The sequence below is a fragment of the Camarhynchus parvulus genome, chromosome 1 (genome assembly GCF_901933205.1).
Source record: "Camarhynchus parvulus chromosome 1, STF_HiC, whole genome shotgun sequence".
NCBI classification, from domain to species: domain Eukaryota; kingdom Metazoa; phylum Chordata; class Aves; order Passeriformes; family Thraupidae; genus Camarhynchus; species Camarhynchus parvulus.
The window spans coordinates 88,713,966-88,733,406 of NC_044571.1; the positions used below are offsets into that span (position 1 = coordinate 88,713,966).

The following is a 19,441-nucleotide window of genomic DNA, read 5'->3' on the forward strand; positions in this document are numbered from 1 at the left end:
GTTGTATTCCTACTTACAGCATGTACACATACATGCAGGTACCTGCATTTCCACATCATATATGGAGTTGTACAAACACATCTCTATGCAATGTATTTTTATCTGCAACCAGAGAAGAGGCATTTCTCAAAGTGTGTGCCTGTTGCCTGTAACACAGCCGTGCAGCACAGAGCTGAGGCTGCCCAGGCTGCCCTCCCTGGATGAAGATGTATTTTTCTGTGAGTCCATCCCTGAACGGTCACTGAGCTCCTCCACCAAGGGCAGCCCTCCCCCTCCCATAGCAACCAAGCACTCTGTTAATATTTGGACAAGGCTGGCTTTTCTGAGCAGAATGTGTCAAGGGACAGGAGGCAAAGCACTGCAGGTGAGTGGCACTAAGGTGTCCTCTATTCTGAAGCCCTTTGATGTTGCTGAGGCTTTGGTTTGTCTGAAAAGGAGAGAGAAACAATAAAAGAGGTAAAATGCATTAAGACCAAAGCAGTGCAAAACATCACCTCATGATGCCTTCCACCAGAAATGAGTCTCCAGCTTATGCACTCCCTGCCTCTCCCTGCAGGATCCTGGGATATCCTGCCCTCCATCTCTCTTCAGCAGCAGTGCAGGGGAGAGGCAGGTGCTCTTCTCTGCATCTCGACTACAAGGGCAGAGGCTCAGCCTTTTAAACTCCCACCTGTTCCTCTCCTGAGCACAGTGAAGAGGTCAGTAATGAAGACAGCAGCAATAACATCCCCTCCTGTCCTTGGGATGTCCCTTGCTCTGCAGAGGAAGAGAAGGGTCAGTGATGTTGTGTTGCCTGGAGCAGCAGAGTACCCAATGAGTTGTCACAGCTGAACAACCCAGCAGCTGGCCGTGTGCGTGCTCTTGTCACGCATGTGACAGGAAACAAGTGAGCCAAAGGCACACAGACCCAGGGCCAGGTGTGCTGGCTTCACTGATGTGTCATAACTCGTTAAACTGCAGGAATGGCTTGCTGTTCCCTGCTGGGTCACAAGGAGACACAGGAGCGATGTGACACAGGAGCAATGTGACACAGGAGCAATGTGACATCAGCAAGGAGAGTGTGAACCCCAGCAGCTCCAACAGGGGGAAGCATTTTTTGCTACAGCTCTCTAGTAGCTTCAGCCTCCAGCTGAACATTGGGTCGAGCTGTGTGCCCAACTCCTTGGGGCATGGCTGCTTTCTTGTGCCTGTGCACTTGCTACAGACTTTTGCTCTGTTGCTTCACCTTCAGTCATAAAATCTCTTTTCCCCTGAAGGAAATGAGATGTTTGCTCAGAACCTCAGATGTTTCCTCAGAACCTCAGGAAATCAAATAAAAGCTGAAGAAGTGAAAGGGTAGAGGAGGACAGAGAGAATGGGTGTGACAGGACACCAGAAAGAAAGCATGGGGAGCCAGGAAGATGTGGAGTGACTCAGAGGTTTTGATCCCCATGGTGAATAGATGAGGCATGAGGAGGTCTGGGCAGGATGAAGGACTTGTCCCTCTGCCCTTGACACCTACCTGGTGCCTTGAGACAGGCACTCCCAGGGATGGGCTCTGCCAGGGCAGCTCTAGGTGGCTGTGGCTGCTTTGGGACTGAGCTGATGCTGAGGCAGGAGGTGATGCTGGAGGGGCCATCTCAGCTTTGCCAGTGCCTGGAGAATTGTGTGTTTGGGAGAGGAATTTTTGTGTTGGGGCAGGTCAGACTAGTCTCCACATCTCTCTCAAATGATGCCACTGCTGGAATGACATGAACTCTCGGAAGCTCTGGAGGAGGTAAACAGGGAATTGATTTATTGATAGCACAGTACAGTGACAAGGGAAAGAAGTTGAGCAGCTGTGAGGATGGGTGTTGGGAGCAGTGGTAGGAGGGTGCAGGGCAGTGTCAGTGCCTGAGGACAGGGGACTCTTGTTGCCCCCAGGCACTTCCCTTCCTCACTGGCCAAACACAGCTGGGTGATTGCTGGGCCTGGTGCTGTGGGGTAGACACACAAACAAATGATGCATCTCTTGTCTCCCAGGCTCAGTCCTTGCAGCCAAGGGATGGGTCCCCACTTCCTAGCAGCTTTGATACAGCCACACGGACTTTTGGCCACCTGGTCCCTTGTAGTCAGCACTCTTCCCTCCTTGGCTGCTGCAGTGGGTTTTTCTGAGCAGCAGGGCAGTGCTGACCCTGCTGGAGAGCCACAGAGTGACCATGAGCCAGGATGTAAGGCAGGGCCCTCACCAGCCTGCTGAAAGCTGTGTGTGGGGATCTCAGGGTCCCCCTCCTCCCCATCCTAGACCATACCCAGCAGGGATTCTGCGTGGGGGATGGATACTGACTGTCAGTGGATCCCTCTCACCCTGTACCATTTTCCCCTCTGGAAGAGCATTCACCTTTGGGAGGACCCTGTTTTCAGGGGTGACCTTCACTAGAGGTGTGGGGGTGCAGGAGAAGCCCCACACTGGCTACCAGAGCTGCTTCACTTTCACTCTGACAAAGCTACCTGGAAAAAAACTCCCTACATTTAAACCTATTAACTCTTCCTGCACCCAGCTTGGGAGCCTGGAGGCAGCAGGGAAATGAGGCACAACCACTGGGTTTGAGAAGCCCTTCCCAACCTGCAGTGTTTGAAAGCAGTCACCTCTCTGCATATTTGCTTTTTAGACTACTTTATTTTTGTGAAATAGTTGGAGGCTGAAGCGGGTTTCTTTTCTTTTTCTTTTTCTTTTTCTTTTTCTTTTTCTTTTTCTTTTTCTTTTCTTTTTCTTTTTCTTTTTCTTTTTCTTTTTCTTTTTCTTTTTCTTTTTCTTTTTCTTTTTCTTTTTCTTTTTCTTTTTCTTTTTTTCTTTTCTTTTTCTTTTTTTTCTTTTTTTCTTTTTCTTTCCCTGCAAAACCTTCTTCAGCTGGAAAGATGGTTGCTCTGCAGTGGCAGAGCCAGCTCCAGCTCCCCTTTAGCCCGGTGGGAGTGTAGTGCCACCAGCAGCTGCCAATTTGGCCCTGGCTTTGCAGGAAGAAGTCACTGGGGATAAAACAAATGGTTAGAAAGGAAATGGATGAGCTCTGATGGTGTTTAACTGCTGCCTTTTCTCTGTCTTTCAAACACATGGGGAGAAGTTGGCTGCTTCTCTGCTGGTCTGTTTCCTCTCCTCACAGTAATAGAGCTCACCCTCGCTGTGGCCAGCTGAAATTATGGATACACACCTGCAGGAAACCATGATAACCACCAGACACAGCTCAGAGGTCTGGATACAGCCTTATCCTCTGCATCCCAGTCCCATCCTCACCCACCAGTTCAGTCCTGCTTGGAAAAGCCTCACAAGCAATATAAACTCTTCCAGCAGAAGCTGTGCTCAGGAGCCATGAGCTGTCAGGTGTGGCCAGCTGCTCTGCCTGGTGCCCCCACTGCCTCTCCAGGGTAAGATCACACGCACCTACCGGGCACCCTGTGAGTCCCTGCCAGTGAGAGATGCACTCACCTGTGCCCCCTGGCCCTACAGGTTATTGTCCAGCATTATCCATGCTCTCAGAGGGGCACCCACATATTCCAACAAAGCACAGCTTTACCACGAAGGCATCGAGTTCAAGGGAGCCATTCAGTGGTGCTGCAGCAGCTGGGAGAGTGCTGTGGATCTGTTTTCCTACTCAGGGAAGGGAGATGAAAACCTGTAAAATCACTATGTGATGACAGATAAGAGGTACCAATGAGCAGAGGCCTAGACATCAAGGGGAAAGAATACACTCCTTGTGATGAGAGAAGCAGCAGCAAACAAAAGCAGCAGCCAAAGGACCATTTAGTTCAGCCAAGGGAAGCAGGTGAGGCCAGGGTGGCACTGAGGGAATCTCAAGCATTGCTGTGGAATCAGAGAAGTGATGCTGGGAGGAGACCTCCAGGGATCTCTGATCCAACCTCTGACTCACTCAGGTCACCATAATTTTGTCCAACCAATTCTGGAAGCCCTCCAAGAGTGGAGATACTGCCACCTTTCTGGGGACCTGTTCCAGTGCTGCTTTTTTGCCCTTCTGGTAAAAAACTCTTCCTGAGGTTCAGCCTCAACCTACCAAGTTTCAGCTTGTTGCCACTGTCCCTTGATACATCACCTGCTACTATTGAGAAGACCTTGACTCCATTATCTTTGAACCACTTTCTAGATATTGGTGGGAAACAATACAAGGTGTAAACTAGATACCTGGCAAGTACCAGCAACGTGGCAGCTTAACAGTCATTCCCCAGGGGAAAAAATTCTGTTGTTCAGGGCTGGTAGAAAGGAAAATAAAACCAGTTCATTAATACCACATATATGATGTTACAGGTTGCTTAGATGGAACTCAGAAAGTTAAAAGAGGCTTTTCTCTGGTGCAGCTCAGTGTCAGCCACAAACTGCTCGAGTTCATACCTGGATATGTAGGGAGAGGGCAAATATTAAAAGAGATAAATCCCAGTAAGGACTCTGCTGACATGGGGAAAATAACCTCAGAGTTATAGACCAGTGAATCATCTCTCATCATCATCATAATGGGCCTCAGGCCTGTGATTCTCAGCATGACACAAAAAATTCCTTCACCAAACCATCACTGAACTTACAAAAGATTTGCTAGCTGTAAATAGCAATTAAGTCATAGAGCAGGTGGCCATCAAAAATAAATTTGGAGTGTGTGATCATAATTTCCTTACATATAAATTCAGTGGGAAGATAAATAAGCCTGCACTGCTTATGCATGTTTTGTTTCAAAAGAAATTAAACCCCAAGGAATTTGAGACTCTTTAGTGTGGAATGCAGTGGTAAGGAAACTGTATGAGAAGGATGCTCAGAATTTCTGACAGAGATGTGCAGTGTCTCTGGAACATGCAAAGCAAAGAAGCAAAAGCCCCTCTGTAACTACCCGGATGAACAGCCACAAGGTGAAGGGTAAGGAGAAAAATTTTCTTCATATGTTTGTAGATATAATGTAGCAACAATCTGGAAAATGGGTTTTTAAAAGAAGATATAGTTTTTCATTTAAGTAAATAACTGAACCAGGAAGGAGAAAGTGGCTGTGCGAAGAAGATGAGGTCAAACCTAAAAATATTTGTAAAAATTAAATAAATATAAAACATACATAAATAAAAGTCTCCAACCAGTGAAGAGCAGAGCAGAGGACAAGAGCATAATGAATATGAGAGTACAGGAACTGCCACACCTGATTTGAAGGCAAAGCATGACTTTATGTGATGAAGCCAGGAAAACAAGCTAAGACCTGAATTTGAATGGATTTTTTATACCATAATAATTTTTATTCCTAAGAATGCAACAAGGAATTACAGAGTTTCACAAAATAACAGGCCCTGTTCAGATAAACTTCACCTTATCTGTGCTCTCTCAGTTTTGGGAGCTGGAGGTCCATGAAAAAATTCCTTCCCTCAACCCAGACTTAGGATACATGTCAGTAGGTCACTTGCCCTTTCACCCCTTAAAAATTATCTTCTGCCCCATATCACTGTATAGCACCAGCTGGGAACTTCCAGAGTCTTTCTCAAGGAAATGCTTTTATCCAGAAAACCTCTGGTTTTGGCAGCACATCCCAACTCCTTTCATTCCTGTGCCCTATCACCTGTCTCCTCTTGCCTCTCCTCACACCACCTACAAAGAGGCAGGTCTCTCTATCCAAACCCATTACCTTTTCTCGTTCCTGTCTTCTCTTGTCATGAGGTTTTTTGCCCTGCTCTGACCTTTCTGATTTCCATGATGCCTTCATTTCACTTCCACTTTTCCAGTGAGAAGAAACACTGCAAGACACATCAGCCTGGAGTGTGTGGAGTATTGCTCTTGCACTTCACAGGACTTGTGGACAGCACAAACAAGATCAAAGTCATGAAGATCCAGAGTGTGGGGGCTGGACTGAGAGCAACCTCAATGCTCTGCTGGAATTGGATCCCCTTTTCCAGTTCAGACCCTGCCAAAACAATAGACTATTTTGAAAGACACCACATGCTCAGTTTCTTCTAATCAAATTACTTGAGCTGAGATTTAAGTAAAGTTTTCTTTGCCAAATTACAAACTCAAACCACGAGCTAAGGACTTGCTGAACCCAAACCGAAGCCTCTCACCTTTTAAATAAGCCAGGTTTGTGCTCACCAAGACACACAGTGCAGGAAAATTCAGTTCCCTCCAGCTCCTAAATCTTCTGCTGACTCTGCTAATGGCAGGACCACCAATACTGAGCTGGCTTGGCATGACCCTTAGATGAATAAAGCTGCATCTGACACCAGCCCACAGCTCTCCACCCCTGGTAAGGCTGGGATGAAGCGAGAAACAGCTCCCTGCTGATATTGGCCAGGTGGGTATGCAGAAATGCACGGGTGATCTCCCTTTCCCTGTACAGCTTTGCCTCTCCCAGATCAGGTTGACCAGACTAATCTGAAGATTTTGGCTGTGGATTTTCAGCTTTGACTGGATATGCTGAAGGTTACTTAATCAAATTTACAGTTTTTCAGAAATACACCTATATATTCACAGGAGCAAATATGTCTCTCTATGAATGAACACTCTGTGTCTCTCCAGCATGCCCTGTAGGGAAGAAGGGAAATGAACCAGAAGGGAAATGATCCAGTGTCCTGGATGTTCTATGCACACCCTGGCTGATCCCACGAGGTAGAGGTTGCAATATTCCTAACTCTGACCTCAACCATCGTATTTCCAAAGGTTGCATCCCCCTGAAGTCTGACTCAGGCACCTCCTGTGGAGGTAAAAAGCAGGATCCATTTTAATAAGGCTGGAACCGAAGTCATGCCATCTCCAGGAGGAGGGAGTGACAAGAAGAAAATCCTCTGGAACTGACAGAAGGTAGCCAGGAGCAGAGTGGCAGCGGTGCTGGTGACCCTGGCACTAAAGGTAAAATGAGCCAAATTCACACCTAACATAGGCCAAAATTTCAGGGCAGCCACAGCACTTTACAGCAGCTAAAATGGCTGATCATGTGAGAGACTGTTCACAGGCTGAAATTTTTCATGGTCTCCTGCCAGCCTTGAACACTGACTTTGAGAGCTTATTATTTAAGCAACTTTTTTTTCCACCCTCTCCAAATTATCCATAAAAGTAAGTGGCTCCTTTTCAAGCACCCAGCATAGATTCTGGCACCCAATTTTTGGGCATGCATTTGCAGATATTGTGGTCTGCAGCTACAGTTGGGTGCTCAGCATCTTTCAAAATCAGATACATGATAAGTGAAGAATGAGGCCCTGATGTAGAGACCTAGGAATTCTAAGTCTCTTAGGAATTCCTAGAGACCTAGGAAGTCTAGGAATTCTGGCTGTATGTTTTCACATCTGTCAGCTTTGCTGGGTGAAACAAGGAGATAATATTTGGCTCATGTTATGGAATGTTTTGAGGACAGGTGAGTTTTTGTAAGCAGCTTTAAAGGATGGACAGTTTGTGCAGTGGCTTAAGCCTCAGGATGAAGGATCAGAGTGGTTCTAACTGCTCCTGGCCCAGCTTAGGTTCCTTGTGTTAATTTCCTTCCGTTTCCTCTTTTTAAACCTGGGATGCTACTTGTGTTTTCTGCAGGATACCTGTGCAGAGAAGTTTATTTTCATGTCTAAAGCATTATGAGACTTCCCACAAAGGATCTCTAGGAGCAAAAAATAGAGTAGCATAAGGAAGAAGAAGAAGAAAGAAGAAAGAAGAAGAAGACGAAGAAGAAGAAGAAGAAGAAGAAGAAAAAAGAAAAAAAAAAAGAAAAAAGAAAAAAGAAAAAAGAAAAAAGAAAAAAGAAAAAAGAAAAAAGAAAAAAGAAAAAAGAAAAAAAAAAAAGAAGTGCTCCTTTTCCTGTTCCTGGAACCATTCCACTGTCCTCACAGCTCAGACTGTATGCTCCTGAGGCTGTGTGCCTGGAGATGAAAAACATCCTCATACGTTAAAAATCTCACAGGGACCACTTAAGCTGCAAGTGTTGGCAAGGTGAGCTGCACCCAGGGTGGTTTGGGTCACCATGCAATTCATGCCTTTGGTTACCAAGCACTCAGCTCAGGTGCATCAGAAACCTCTCTGGATAAGAGAGGGCTCCTTCTTGCATGGCCACCTCATCCCACATCTGCACCAGGTCAAGGATGGCAAGGGCAGCACATATCCATCCATCTGCCTGAGCCAGCTTGCACCTGGCCAGCCCAGGTGAGAAGAGCAGCGGTCCAGGCCAGCAAATATCCCAGCTCCCAGCAAGGCTCTCCTGCCCAAGACAGAGAGATGAAAACCAGACCTCAGTCCTGAGCTCACACTTCTGGCTATGAACTTAAAAAAGAAAGGGGGTGAGTCAGCACCCTGTGGCTGTGCAGTGGCTGGAGACTGTCCTAAGCTGACATATTTACAGCTGTTTCAGAGGAATCTCACCCACCACCACATCCATGGCATTTCTGACTAGCACCACTGGAATGGTTTCAAGCAGTGTAATGAGACAGACATGGCTGGTAACATGCCTGTTCCCTCTCATCTGTTGCCTCAGCAAGCCCATTCTGGTTTCAGTTAGTGTATTTATTAAAGGATAAACCAAAACCTAATCACTTTTCTACTCTGTAAAAAAAGATTCTATGCTCCAGACCATTCAACTGAAGCAAACATTATCCATACTGTTACTGAATGGGTTACTGAATTATTTTTCTTTTATGGGAAAGAATATTATTTCTTTGACATCCTGTTTTCAGCTGCTTACAATTAGAATTTGCAATTTACAACTGCAAAACAGAGTTAGTAAGGCATTCTAAAAATGACTTCAAATATTCTTTAATGGCATTAATGAATTTTCAGATAAAACACAGAAAGTCGTTACCTTAAAATATAAAAAGTCAATTGAGTCTCTGAAATTTTTTGCCACTTGGTTACTTCTAACAAAGAACAAGTTTTCTTGCTTTGGTTTGGTTTGAATGCTCCCATGAGCTCAACTTTAGGCTTGCATTCAACTAGGTGTGCTTGCCTTAGTCAGGGTCCTAAATGATGGTCTGTGGCTGCACAGTGAATTCCCAAGTTCTCACTGGAGTTCTAATTAATTCATGTAATTTTGGGGTGTCCTTTTCTTCTGCCCATGTCTCAGAGCAGGTTAGCAGTCCCTAGGTCTGCCAGGCAGGAGGGCATCTACTTGTGCTCCAAGAACTTGGCTTTCCAGACAAAACTAAGGTGTTTCAGATCTATTTGAGCTAAGTACATTAACTGCTCTTGCTTCTCTCAGGAACATGGTAAAGGAGCAGCAGCCTACCTTCAAGGATGTAAAAATGCTGTTTTCAAATAAGATCCTCATTGCTTTCTTCAGGATGCTGTATTAAACCAGGAACAGAAAACAGAAAGCATGTGAAGTTAGTAAGCAGTGGTCGAAGCTTTAACAAATTAATGTAAGGAAAAAAAAATGCAGAGGTTTCAAATGCAGCTGGGGAGAAACCAATTTTGGACGTCCAAAGGAAAGCTGGAAGCAACAATCTTTACACCTGAATCCCCAAATCTTCATCTCAGAGCCCTGAAGGGAGCATGCCAGAGGGGAAGCAAGTTGTTCAGACTCTGTGCTTGAAAGTAGAGACCAAAGTCTTTCGAGTCTGCTCCCGAGACTCGCTCATGCCCGTCAGCAGCACGGGGTCTGTCCTGCGCTCCGCCTGGTAAAAGGGACAATTCCTCAGGTGCTCCGACATGCTCGGAACATCGCTGCGCTGCCAGTTGTGAACTCTGGAGAACAGGCTGCTGAACTGCCAGACCTAATGCAAGAGAGGGGACAGGAATTGGGGAGAGAAAATGAGGACTTTAAATGCCTGTCTATGCTTACGATGGGTGTGCATTACTCACTTTCAACACTGCAATGAATGTCTGATGGTGCAGGGCTGGCATAACAAGTGAAAATGGGGTCTGTATTGTTATGTACCTCGTACTTGCTGGTTTTGCTGCTTTAGTTATCACCTGCCATTTTTAATGGGGATGGTAGTACTTAAATATCAGGAATTCTTAGTTCTCAGTGCCTAGAAATGGTGTACATGCAAACAGGTTACCCAAGATGAGTGGGGACTTTCAGAAAATGTCTAGTTACACCTTCATCCTTTCATTAGATGAATGGCACCCTACAGCCCTGGGCCCTGACAACAAACCCCTGTGCAAATTCACAGCCTCATGAACCTTCCATACATCTGCACATTTATATGCAACTTTTCTTGTCATTCCCATGTTTTATCTGAAGAGAACTCATGACTCTTTTTCCCAGTGTCACAGTCACTTGCCTTTTTGCGAGCTCTCCAAGAAGTACCACCGTGGGAATATCTTTTTTTCTCCCAGACCAGCAGGACCATTCCCCTCTCTTGAAGAAGAGTGGCACAGATGTCCCTCATGAGCACTGACACTTGTGATAGCTGAGATAAACTGAAGCTGTCCAGGAATCCTGCAATGTACTTGAGCACTTCCACTGGGAGGCTGCTCAGCAAGTCCCTGCTTCTCCCTCGACTATCCACTATGAAATTGCACTTGCCCGGTTCAGCAAGAAGGGTGTCCACCTCTGGCTTAATAGCAAATGTCTTGAGAGGCTTGCTGTAAATAACCTTGGCCTTAAGTCCCTCGGGGCGGAAGAGATTTTGGACAAAAGGACATCCCAAGTAGGCCAGTGGGCAGCGGTGCTGGAACCATCCGTCCAGGCATGACTGGATATCAGCGTGCACATTCTTGAAGTGGAATGGGAACTCATCCCTTCTAAAGAAATGACTGCAAGTGAATGTGAAAGCTGAACTGCTTTTGTTGTGTCTTCTGGTTACACATTCAGTGTAGAGCTCCATGTGCAGCTCTGGTGGGCTGTTTTCATCCAGAATATCTGCTAGAACTGCGCTGGAGGAGAAGGGCTCCAAAGGAAAGCTGTATGTCTGTGTCGCAAAATCCACAAAGAGTCCATCAATACCTCTTGCTTCAGAGATCTCATGGCCTTTCAGCTCTTTCTCCAGAGCACACAGCAGTGTGGCTTCAACTATATTTGTCTTGGGTAGTTCTTCTATGGTTATTCCCAGTTCTGAGGTATCCACTGACTTGTCTGAAGTTGGCATCTTGTGGCCCAGTGCATCTCCTAGTCGTGCTCTTTTGCCACAGTAACTAACTGGCACTTTGAAGGTGTAGACAGTCTTCACCTCCTGGGCTTCCAAGTTCCCATAGACAAAATCTTTTTCTCTGGGAGTGCAAGCAGCCATCTGGCCAAAGCGGATGAGCATTCCCCCGTGATGTACCAGATACATGTTGTAATCCGCCACACCGACTTCCTTCTTCAGCCTCTCCAGGACCCCTTCTTGCCAGGGAGCCAGTCCATTCAGTTCTCTACTCGGTGTTACTTGTTCAGACTTTTGGCCCTTTCCCTCTTCTGCACCATCAGATCCTTCCTTTGCCTTCTGTGTGGAGCTGGCAGCACGAGAGGCTGCTGCTGTTTTTTTGGAAGCCTCCTCAGTCTTTTGTCCTGAGCTGGTTGCTGAGCCTGCTACCTGGCAAGCCAGAAGCTCTTTGCTGAAAATGTTCTCCCATGTTTTGTAACTCCCCAGATCCATTCCCTCTTTGTCCTTTGCCAAATCTTCCCGCTCACGTTGGCTGAGCTCAGACTGGTCATTGCCCTCTTGGGAACCACAGGCAGCTCCTCCCACAGCACCTGCTTCCCCACCCATGGCTTGATCCATTAGTTCTTCTAGTTCATCCTTTTTCCTCCACTCTGGAAATAATTCAGCTACTTTCAAAGCCCTGAAAAGTATCTTCTGGTCTCTAAGAGCCAAAGCAGTGTCCAGACATTCTTCATTCAAGGTCTCTTTCATGATATTCTTGTGCAGCGTTGTGTCTGAATCCACGTTTGGCCAGCGGTTCCACTCCATCGAGCAGCAGACAACACTGGCTGGACAGACCTGGAGGTGCTTCCCCAGCTTGAAGCGGGCCATGGAGAAAGGGCAGCCATAGGCTGAGTTGAGGCAGGACACCTGCTCCAAGGGGCAGAGCAATTTGTGCTCCTCCTCCTTGCACATGTGGAAGGTGGCCCCGCAGTGGAGGTGGCAGCTGATCACCATGCAGGACACGGAGATCTCAATGGGTGCGCGGCAGTGCCGGCTGAAACATCGCTCACAGTGCCTGTGTTGCCCAGGGGGAGCTTTCTGGGCCCGGTGCTGTGAGTGGCAAAGACAAGAAGACAAGAGTTATTGTCTGAAGGAACGAGGAGGGCCACAGACCCTCCATGCCCATAGCTGGTTTCCACACATGAGGTGTTAACATGCACTTCTGGTGGGGATGAGGCTCTGAGAAAGTGACTGCCAGCTCCATGCAGTCACGTATCACCTCTGAGCCCCGCTGTACAGCCTGGCCTGGTAGAGCACAGATACAGACAAGGTCTTTACTCCTTAGCTCAGGCAGCCAGGGTATGAGCTGTTTTCTGTCCCAATATTCACCAGGCTGCTGAAATCAAGACTGCTAGTGGCACAGTGAAGGAGCAACCCACTTCCTCAACATTGAGTAGGAAAAATGACATTCCTTTTTCCTCTCTTGATTTGGTCTAGGCCTCTTCTCATCTCCCCACAAAGACATGAATGTTGCACAACGAACCTCCCTTTGCTCTATACCACCAAGGTCAAGAGTGAGGATTATCTTCAGGATAATTCCAGTGTGGAAAACAGCCTGGGTAAGAGCTAGTTTCCTTGGCCTTCTTTACTCTGCTTTCCTGATTTACCCTTACACTCCAATTGTTGGCTCACAGAACTAGAGGCTGCTCACTCACTACTTCCCTGGATACCTTCAATTGCTATCAGTAACTTGGCCCATAGAAGACCTGCTGCAAGTAGAAACCTTCCAGCTTTTGACTTCCTGCTCCTTACTATAGGAGCTGCATTCCAGCCTGGTTCTGGGATCACTGTGAATCTTTGCTGAAAGAAAAAGCTAACGATAAGGAAGAACTTGAGTTTTGTTTTTAAACAGGACCCAGGGTGCTTTTCTTTTTTATGTGAAAATAGGAAAAAAATTTTGACAAATCTTCCTCCTCCCCTGCCATTTCATGCAGTAAGAACTACCATAGGCCCACTAGACTCTCACTTGGCTCTGAGAAAAGACAGGAATTGGCAGTAAAATAATGTAGACTTTGTATGATTTTTCCAAGGTCAAGAAAAGTTCAGCAAAATTGGTGTTTACCTAGATGTGTTTTCTTTTGCAAACCCAGGGTTAAGTGACCTAGCTCTGGGGAGAGGTGTGCTGCAGAGGAAGTGGGCTCAGGCTCGGGGGAAGAGATTCTACGTGAAGAACTTCCTCTCTCTTTCTTGAAGGTGTTCTCTTAACTTCATATCTTTCACACCTTTACACCCTGGTATGGAAGTCATGAACAATACTGGAGAAGGAAACACATCTGGGAAAGGCAATGCTTGTGGGTGTCTGCACAAAATACCAACACTCACATTTGAAAATTAGATGTGCGTTAATTGCTCAACACAACTTTGTTCCATCTTTTGCAATTTCCAGTGCTGATCAGTACCTGCTTATCCTCCTAATGAATCAGCCCCATTCCTTGGCCCTGCAGAGTAAAGGAACACACACTCTTGGCGGTCCCTTTACTCAGAGACAAACTTGAACTCTCCAGTATAAGGTGCCATCACCTTTGCAGGGAAAGAGCTCAAGACAGCAGTGCAGAAAATGAAACGTCGTGACTTCCCAATATATCATCCCTGCCTTGCCTTAGGAAACACTGGCTTCTGCACAGAGGTGACACCAGGGTGGCCTCAGCCACACCAAGCCCTTAAATACATGTGGTTTGGGGTGGCACCTGTCCTGCTTTAGGCTACTAAGTTACGTCTACTTTTATGCAGTTCAGAGAAGCAGGAGATACAGATGGGTTTATTTCACACTAGTGGCATCCTTGCTGGTCTCATTCTTGTAGCATTTTGCTGCAAATATAATCTCTAAAAATAGTCCCAGCCATGACTTGCATAAGGTCAGAGGAAGGCTGGGTACATTACACTGCAATAAAAACACAACTGTGTGAACAATACTTTCCACTGCAAAAGTAACTCTTGGGGAGAAATAGTTGATAAAAACACCCCCTACATTAGAGGCATGGGCTTTCTTGTTCTCCAAAGCACAGAAAGGACTGATGGCAAAGTTTCTGCAGACAAGCTTGTTTTCACATTGTTGTATACTGAAATAAACCCCATCCAAATCATGTGTAGAGAAAGAAAAGACATGCTTTGTTTATGAAAAGTGACCATATCACAACATTCAGATACAGAATCAGTCTTCCTCATTATTCAGACATTTTTTAGTTTAGTTTATCTCATCTCTAACTTGTATATGCTGCTCTTTTCAGACAAAAGCTATCTATTCCTCTCTTCTCATTGTCAAGTCCGTGAACATAGAGGACAGGAAGAAGGGACAGAGAGTTTCTTTCTGATATTTATCAGGGTTTGAATGCTTCTTCTATTCTGACATGCCAGTAATCAGGAGCTCTGTACTTTAATTGATAATTTAGTTGGCTGTGGTTTAGTTGATGGTATTATTGCAAGTACACAAACCAGAAACTCAAAACACTCAGCAGAAAGTTTACAAATTTTGCCTCAGTCGGTTTGATACATAACATCCAGAGGCAGGTGACACACAGATGTCAGGTGACAAAACATTTCTCTAAACTTGTACACTTCTTGATTCCCTGCAACTTGCAAAATTTCTCCAGGTCTGGGTTAGGAAACAAAAAAAACCAAAACAAATCAGAAATGATTACTTCAATCATTTTCAAGCTACTGTGTAAGGAAAGAATGCACATTACAGTCCATAGTCTGTCCACTTTGGTAAATATTTTTAGACCATAATGACAGCAAATAAAGTTTTAAAGTATACAGCTGCTATTTTAACTGCAGCTATGTCTGTGTCTGGAGTGGGCCTGTTCAGTGATAATAACTTACAGTTTGTAAACCAATTAAAATTTATTTTCAGGAGGCATATATTTAAATAATTTGCAGTCAATGAGCCAAAATAATACAAGTATTTTCTCATTTGGTGTGTGACTGACCATTTGACATACTAGGGTCATACATTGTACCTGAGCTCTTTGCACAGAATCAAGGGATACCTCCCAGTTTGAAGAAATATCCAAAAGGGCCACCAGAACCCCAGATAATGACCCTAAAGAGTGCCTCTGAGATGAGATTGCAAATGAACATAAAACAAACTTTCTAAATTTTACAACATGATAACAAGCTTCTAAAAAAATCTCATGAAAGTTCACATCCAAATGCTGGAGCCAAGAATGCTGAGGTTATATATAATGTTACAACAGAAGGAATGTGAATACTTTTGGTGAAGTGTATGGGGCAGATGGGCAATGTTCTTTATTTCTTTTAACCCTTGTTACCCAGTATATAGTGTTTATCTCATCTTTATTATACTGAAATCTTGAGGGGAATAGTTATTAATTTTCTTACAATATAAGAATTTTCATGTCAGTATAACTATCTTAGATCTGATCATGTTCACAATAATGAATTTATATTTGCAATACTAGAGGAGCACTTGAGGTTGAAAAATACTATTGCTCCTATTTGGCAGATGTAGAAATAAAGTTTTGAAAGATGAAAATATATAGAATTAAATATGGTATTTTATACAAATATGTAAATGCCGGACAAAAATGCCAAGCATAGAGATGCTCAGGTTTTTATGTTTCACTTGCAGTTGCATGCCCCCTGCACAAAAACTTTGGCAGAGCCAGCTGTAGAATCACATTTTCTACACCAAGTAAGTCTTCTTTAATTAGTGATTTCCTTTCATGCACTGGTCTTCCTCAATCACTACTTGCTTATCAACCTTGTCAAGAAATCAGGCTTAGGTCTCCTTTTGCTAAATAGATATTTTTATTTCTTAGAGGTGAGGACAAAATCACTATGCCATTGGAAACCACAGTGTACTGCATCTGTACATGAATTCCACGAGCCCAAGTTTTCTTAAGTCCTCTCCTTAGACACAAAATAAAAAGCAAATCCAAGAATGCCGCCTGGAATCATGGGGACCTCTAAATAAGTCAAACTCCACACCTCAGCACCCACAGCAGAGTCAGCTACAGCTTGGGTGACCCCCTTGGCACTCAGCACAGTGGGTCACTGTCCTTGATGGCACTCCTGCTCTGCAGTTGCCATTTCAGACTGACCTTGTACATACAAGTTACCAGCCAAGCTTTAAGTGAGGCAGGCAGTGAGTGTGGTATGGCTCAGGGCAGGTGGAAAGGGAGAATTAAAGGTGTAGATGAAATCTTTATCAATAACACTAATAGTGAGCATTAACAAAACCTACTTTTGAGGTGACCTTGAACAAGTTCACATGGATTTTACAGGGGCACTTTGATTCCAGGGCAATCCTGGTGAACTTCAAATCCTTAGCATAAGACATGAGGAGAAGTAAGATTTTCTGTGAAAGAACTGACTTGTTGGATAAGCCCAACAATGGAAGGATGAAGCTGTGACAATTAGGGAGCTACTGCCTGTATTTCCTTCTGAGTATCATCTGGATGAGGCTGTGGTGTTTCATTATGAATAACCACAATAATCACTATTTTAGAGTTGCTGAACAGGTTGGAATTGCTTTATACTGAAAAAATAAATCCACAGTATAGTGCAGCAGTTGGACAATGACTTCAATTCATGTTCTTTGCCTTTCTTCTGGAGCATGCCTGTTGCTTAGGTTCTCAGAACAGCACATCAGCTTCTCCTCAGCTCCCTACACCTGACATGCAGGACCATGGAGATAAGAGAAGTGTTGCACCATCAGGCCTCCCCCTTGCCTGGAAAATCGGTGCTGCACACAGGCAGTAAAGTGGCACCAAAATTTGCTTGTGCAACTTCTGTCTGGTGAAATGTACTAAAACTGTTACAGGAGGAGCAGGGAGACTTCAGAGCAGTGAGGCACAGGTAACACAGGGCACTGCTGGTGGGAACCCTGCACTGCACTCCCCACTAAAACACCTGGATCAGCAATGTTTCTTGCTCCTCCCTACCTGGTGCAATGTAGCCACAGCTCATCTGAGAGAAACCCACCCAAAAATTCCAGGCGCTGAAATGGTCCCCTGGGCTGGTGGCATAGTGCAGGATAGCTCAGCATCAGCATCATGTGCTGGGCTTGTTGGGGAGTCCTGTGGGAGACAGGCAGATCAGCAGGCTGTGACGGGGAGCTGCTCTGCTGCTCCTCAGACCTGTCAGGGGTCCCTGTGCTGTCCTTGGTAGACACAGTCAAGCAAACTTCCACTTTGCATTGGTAACTAGGAAATGGGTTTGGTCTTGGTTTGAGTTCAACAAGTGCTTTAAAAGAATAGGTCCAGTTTGGTTACAGTTTAAGAAAAGGAAAAAAAAAAGGGAGGGTAATGGTCCAAACCACGTTTTTTTTCTCTTTGGGCTCGTGTTCTATTTTATGCTCTGGTAACAATCTCATTAACATATTCTTCTGAAAGGTGCCCACTGTAAAGAATCTCAGAGCTATTGGTTAAGATCTAAGTCATAAAATAAAAATAAAAGAGATTAAAAATAGGTAAAATAAAAGAGATTGCTAAGCAGTCACAAGACTAAATGGTACAGTAGTACCTTTAACTCTTGCAATTCTTACTGCATCATTCATTCAGTCTAGATTTCCAACATAAAAGTTTGCAGTCTCAATCTACAAAACTAATTTAATTTTAGGTATAAGCACTTTTGCCATGAGATTGTTCTTGTCTTTCCTCTGACCCTTGCTGTATCTCCTTGTCTTCTCTGAGTTTCCTGAAAATAACAGAAATTGAATTTTTGATTTATCATCTGATCTGCTGCTGAAGCTCCCATCTTACAATCAGCATTTTAGGTTTTTTTTAAATCCTGCATACAGTGCTGCAAACTACAGCTAATTCACTGAATATATTACGGAGGGTTTTTTTTAGAGTAGTATGTCACAGAAGTGCTCACAGTTACCAGCTGCCTCTGTTTTAGAGTGTCATTTAAGACATCTCATGATTATTCTATTTCATCTTAATTACTAAGGCTGTTTTGAAGATGTCTTGATTTTCATAGCTTGCTATAGTAACCATTACATTCCATCAAGGTTTGTCCAAAAAACCTCCAACTCTACAAAGCCTTACCTTGATCATAGAGTCCCTTTGCACGTACCAAACACTTCTCTCCTGGTTGTGCTCAGCTGGGCTGAAGTGAGGTGGGTGAGGAACTGCACACAAAGAAAGAGAAGAGAACAGAAGGACACAGAGCAAGCCCAGGCAGAAACATCAAGTAGTTTTGGGATGTTAAAAATAAAACCTGTGCATGTGACCATGTAGCTCAGCTTACAGAGCTGTCTCCTCCACTGTATTTGTTAACTCTGTCACTCCTGGAGTGATACTTTGCAGACAAGGGGAGAGGCAGAACCAACAGCACTCCGTGTGCCCTGCATGAGAGGAAAAGATCAAACCCCTTCCTCAGCCCTGTATCAGCTCCCTGCTGCTCTCTGATGGAGGTTTGCCCTTGACAACTTAGGTTCCCTTAATGCCCACACCAGTTAGTGGTTTCTGCAGCTGGAATTGTCACCCCATTCCCACTGTCACTGGATGCAGCAGCTAGCACAGACAGCAATGGTGGTTTTCTGATCCGTCCGGGCAAGGTGGACACAAGGAGAGGAAAGTGGGAATGGCCGAGACTTGAGCAGCTGGGCAAAGGTGCCTGCCCTCTTCCTGAGGACCCCCAGGAGACTCCCAAGCTTCAATCCCTCCACTGCACAGTGAAAAGGTCCCACCAGGCACCAAGGGTAAGCCTGAGGGTACAGCTCCCAGCACCACCCTTCCTCAGCCACACCTGGAGAAGCAAAGGACAGCATTCAAGCTTTACTGCAAGCATGGACTCATTAAAGCATTTCACAGTGACTCCCCTGGTGAGCACTTCATACTGATGGGGAGTATGGACAGGTCCTCCATGCCAGTGAGGTTCAGGGATGCAGATGGGGCAGGTGCTGCTCCTCCCTGGTGGGTGCTCACCCCATGTGGCTGCAGACATCCCTTTGACCCTGCTGCTGTTTGCTGCCACCTCTCACCACCTCAGAAACACAGAACAACCCTTTTGGCTGTGGTGGCTTTGAGATCCTAAATCATGATGAACTTGAGACTTTGCCTTGTCTTCCTCTTTCCCATCTGTGAGTCAGCAGTGACTCTCATGGCTTGAAACATTGCAGGCAACTGTTTTCATTTTTAGGGCTGAACAAAATGTCAGTGGGTGACAACCAAGGCTTGCTGGTGCCAATTGCAACTTAGTAGAGCTAAATATGGTCAGCAGTCTGGCTCCGCAGCCTTTTTTAGAAAGGGCTGCATTATCGTGATACCATTTTCTGGCATCCCATTGCACTGGGGAAAACAAGAGCCAGGGGGATTTTGCCTAAACTCGAATTTAACCCAATCACAGCATGATGGCTGATCTGTTTACTCTGTCCACTTCCACTCTTCCTCCCCCAGCTCAGGGTCATTTGTCAGCCTTCACTGTTGTCATCTTTTCAGGCTGT

General features: G+C 45.2%; 1 protein-coding gene across 3 annotated transcripts; it reads right to left on the reverse strand.

The window, feature by feature from the left end:
* Window positions 1–5,416: 5,416 nt before the first annotated feature.
* FBXO40 (F-box protein 40) lies at window positions 5,417–18,169 on the reverse strand. 3 transcript variants are annotated; one of them, XR_004060845.1, is made up of 4 exons: window positions 18,042–18,169; window positions 10,186–12,081; window positions 9,186–9,672; window positions 5,417–5,897 (listed from the first exon to the last, which is right to left on the reverse strand). XR_004060845.1 is itself a non-coding variant. In XM_030951421.1 (3 exons), the coding sequence occupies exons 1-3, from the start codon at window positions 18,048–18,050 to the stop codon at window positions 9,475–9,477; spliced, it is 2,103 nt and encodes a 700-aa protein (XP_030807281.1). In that variant the 5' UTR covers window positions 18,051–18,169; the 3' UTR covers window positions 8,826–9,474. The 3 variants fall into 3 exon arrangements, 1 of the variants encoding a protein (XP_030807281.1); XR_004060846.1 differs by lacking the exon at window positions 5,417–5,897 and having other exon boundaries at window positions 8,826–9,243; window positions 9,412–9,672; XM_030951421.1 differs by lacking the exon at window positions 5,417–5,897 and having other exon boundaries at window positions 8,826–9,672.
* Between the last annotated feature and the right edge of the window lie 1,272 nt (window positions 18,170–19,441).

What these genes read in the sequence shown, in the direction of transcription:
- FBXO40 (XM_030951421.1), bottom strand. An exon ending in CTTGGAGAGCTCGCAAAAAG is followed by an intron (nt 9,673 to 10,185) that starts GCAAGTGACTGT and finishes CTCTTGCATTAG; the next exon opens with GTCTGGCAGTTCAGCAGCCT.